Source organism: Argentina silus (genome assembly GCF_951799395.1).
Source record: "Argentina silus genome assembly, chromosome: 6".
Taxonomy (NCBI): domain Eukaryota; kingdom Metazoa; phylum Chordata; class Actinopteri; order Argentiniformes; family Argentinidae; genus Argentina; species Argentina silus.
In genome coordinates, this window is record NC_139660.1 from 4590924 (window position 1) to 4594975 (window position 4052).

Genomic DNA, 4052 nt, shown 5'->3' on the forward strand with positions numbered 1-4052 from the left:
GTCCAACCTTAACACTTCACAAAGACTGCTTGGATAACAGAGCCAAAGCAGAAGTGCAGAGAAAAAAAGGTTTGAGTCTTGCCCTTGGGTCAATCCAGTGTAGCTATCTGAATATATGATAATTACACAAACGTGACATCCGCCATCAGCTGACAGTGAGGCGTGCCACATGCGTACTGTAGATATTATGTACATACCGGTAATCTCTCTGTAAATGATTATAATCCATTAGCTTCTCTTTCTGGCACCTGAATCCGACAGTTTAAAGAATCAATAAAATCAACAGATTCTAGGTCTTTCAAGTGCTATTTTGTCGAAGGTATGAAGACGGCTTCAGCCTTTGACATCGACTAACTGGAGTTATAGATTAACATTTTTCTCTATTGACTATGACTGAATATGGATTATGTGTAATTCATATGTAATGGGTAGTCTTAGTTTCCCTGGTCAGAATTATCATACTAAGTATACCCCGAACATTATCATTGCAACTGGCCAGTAAATGAAGATTAAGTAAGAAAATACGTGCGTGTCGTGTAGTGATTGCCATTTCATACGTTTATCTGAAAACACAATCGAAGGCTCCAAGCACAAGTCTTCATAGTTGTTCTTTTTTTCGTATCTCTATTTCTGCATGTTTCTGAGGTCAGTAAACAAGAAGTGTGTGCCTTCCCCTTTAAGAAGCCCCCACCGTTCCACAGCGGAGGGAGTATGAATAGATTTCTCGAACAGCGGTTGAGGGGAAAAAAAATCCACCAGCGGTCTGTTTCAAGTCCCCCCAATAGAAACTGTGCCTGATTTGTGGCCAATGTTGGAGATGTAAAAAAAAAAAAAAAAAAAAAAAAAAAGAGGAGGGGGGGAGGAAAAACACTAAAGGGGTAGCTATGGAGATAGAACGTTTTCCTGGCTGCTTTCTTTGACAGGTGTTGAGTGGGGTAAAAGTCTTAAAACAGAATCCAGCATGTACGCCAAAGGTAAAGGAGCTGTCGTCCCTTCCGATAGCCAAGCGAGAGAAAAGTAAGTGAATTATGCACTGTTTAAGAGTTTTACCTGGTTATAAGGACGCTCCAACTTTCAAAACTATAGCTACCATAATTTAAAGGTGTGTACTGTACGCGCTCGCTCTCCGGAGTGCTGTTTGCCCCCGCGGAGGCACATCTCTTTAACTTTTTTCCTAGTTAGCAGCACTTTCTCCTTCTTCTAAATGCTATTTTGTAAGAATTCTGCTTCTGGTGTACGTACGCACTGAACGCCGTTTCGTCTACATTGTATTTGTGAGTTGCAAATTGTGTGTAACGCTTTATGGAATTTACAGATACAATGTAGCGCGCGTGAAGCGATTGCGCTTAAGTTACAAAATTGCAACTACCTACAACGATTTTTTTGTGCACGCAGAATTACAATTGTGGTGTACAACGGAGGATATACGTCTGTTGTCTCTGTTGATGGAGTTGCACGGACTATAACTCTCGTATTGTTTGAATGTGTAAAGTTTCGAGACGTGCTCTGAGGTGTTACGAGTGACTTTTCAAATGCATGCGACCCCATTATAGAAGAGTCTTTCAGATATTGTATTTTTCCTGATTTGTGTTAGTGAAGAATTTGTGCAGGACCTTTCCAGCCCAGGCAATGAAGAGAAAAGTTTTGTGTTATTAGTGATAGTAGTAAACTTTGAAGCGTTCACTCTGGCTGTGCTAAAGCAAGGTAACCAAATCTAACTAGTAGGTAGGTAACTAGAGGAATCGAGCTTAGAACATACATTTTTGTTAGAATAAAATCGGAAAAGATTCATTTGTTTTTAATGGATAGTCTATCTAGGTGATACACTTTTCGTTTGACTCATAATCACTCTTTATCAACCAAATATATCTACATATATATATCTATAATGTTTTTGAAAGACCACGTTTTTGTCTTACAAGGCTATGTTTTTATTATACGTAATGTTTATTGTGAATATTAGGAGCCTATAAAGTACCTATTTAAATTCAAACTAAGCATCCTCGTTGTAGTAGATGGCCGCACAACTTTGAGTGTCAATTGAACGATTTTGATAATGAATGGAGGCACAGATTTGAACTATCGCAGGTCTTGAAATGCAAATCTATCTTATGTTCAGGACTGTACTTTTTTTTCGTCCGTGTAATGATAATGTAATGATTCTGATTAGAGTAGTATGCTCGCATCGTAGCACAGCATCATTCTTATGAGGTTGAGTGATGTGTGACACACTTATATATTTACCCTCCACACACGTTGTACCTGATGATTGACAGGATTATGCTTAGAGGGTCTAATGCCTAGACAAAACACGTGGGGGCATATATCAGGGCACCTGGGAAGCTGGGCTACTGTCCTCTGTGTCTCTGTCATATGTACTACATTGTTTTAAAAACAGTAGGCTACCTACTTTTTCTAACTCATCCCCAGTATATGGGTCCTTGGTGCTTTGACGTGTCTACTGTGTGTATCTGATATGTTGTTTGAGATCGATTCAGTGCAGTATGCAGCACAGACAACTATTGAGTTGTTTGAAAAAGATGTAAACTTAATAAAGTTGCTTTGATCCCATTTGCTATTTGAATACTTCACCGTGAGTATCGCTTGTACGCTACAGTTGCCATGTGTATCTTCATTTCACTCTAATTTGTATGTGTGAACTAACTGACATATTCTCTCAGTTGAAGAGAGATGCCCACTGTATCGGTGGACTGAGGCAGCATTGTGTGTCTGTGGAGAATGTGTCCCTACTGCAAAACCATTCCATGTGCCTGATACACCAATACAGCAAGGATAATGAACTTTGACCTGGCATGTGATGCTCCACATTAACACACATTGCATTATGCTACATTGGAGACCTGCATACTCACATGGCAATATTGCATCATAAACAATATCCTACAAACATGTAGTTCGATTAATTTCTTTGTCGTTCCATAGTAATGCAAAGAAGAGCAGATTAGCTTAGTCCTTGCCACAGAAGTGGCAACTTAAGAAAAAAAACTGTCTATTGAAGATCATTTGAAATACAGGATGTTATATAGGCGTGACAGGTGAATAATACTACTGATACAGTACTAAAGCCTCCCACTCCTCCACACGAGCATCTGACCCCCGTCTGTGTGGGGTTCTCAGTCATTCAGGCAGGTGATGTCCAAAGTAGGCACTGCTGTAGCCTGCACTGCCCTTCTCACCTGGCTAACCACTCTGCCCTGCACCATAACGCATGTTGCACTCCCTCTCTCTCTGTCTCTCTCTCTGTCTCTCTCTCTATCTCCTCTCTCTCTCTCTCTCTCTCTCTCTGTCTCCCTCTCTCTCTCATTACTCAGTGCTAACCACGGTACTTACCACCTATGTTGTCTGTGTTGTTGAATGACCTCCTATTCATTTTGAAGATTGAAATGAAAGACCCATATGGTCTCTCTCTCTCTGTGCAGGTTTAGGTAATCAGTTGCGCACAAATATGTTGAAACACATGCTGGTTGTGGCACAGCGAGGGGGGAGACAGACCGTAGTGCAGAAGTGTCCCGTTCAGAACCACCAGTAGAAACAGATGGGAGAGTGGGACAGTGTTTATGTCCACCAGCAGAGCTCAGAGGTCAGGAGAGAGACAGAGAGAGAGAGTCCCAAGGATGTGTAGGATGTAGTGTACTTATCAAAGCCTTGGAGGCAGCTGGCTGGGGGGATGAAGACATCAGACCTTGATGTCACTACCGTGGGATTGGCTAACTCATGTACAGTACGTTAGATTGAGGGATCTGATGCTGGCTGATGATATCTGGTGTCATTTAAGGAAGTTCTTGGGCCTCAGGATCACAGGAGGTGTGACATGTTTGTTTGTGTTCTGCTGTCCTTGAGCGGAGGCACCCGGACGCCTCTGGAACGACGTAGAACAAGAGTCTCGGTGCCCTTGTGACCGCTGAAATTAATTACACCTCACACTCACTCTTTCTGCATTGATTTAATTTGATATCAACTGGGGTAATGGCGTTTTCGGAATTAATGTCACCTCATTGTTTGGTAATAGCGGCTGCTTTGAAATTTGCCAC

At 41.6% G+C, this 4052-nt stretch overlaps 1 protein-coding gene across 2 annotated transcripts in view; it reads left to right on the forward strand.

Moving 5' to 3' along the window:
- The first annotated feature begins 891 nt into the window (after window positions 1–891).
- Window positions 892–4052, forward strand: part of ssbp4 (single stranded DNA binding protein 4) — a 60125-nt gene continuing 56964 nt past the window's right edge. For both annotated transcript variants that reach the window (XM_083671447.1, XM_083671448.1), the window contains exon 1: window positions 892–1017. In XM_083671447.1, coding sequence (XP_083527573.1) covers window positions 962–1017 — 56 coding nt within the window. In that variant the 5' untranslated portion in view covers window positions 892–961. The remainder of the gene's footprint in view (window positions 1018–4052) is intronic.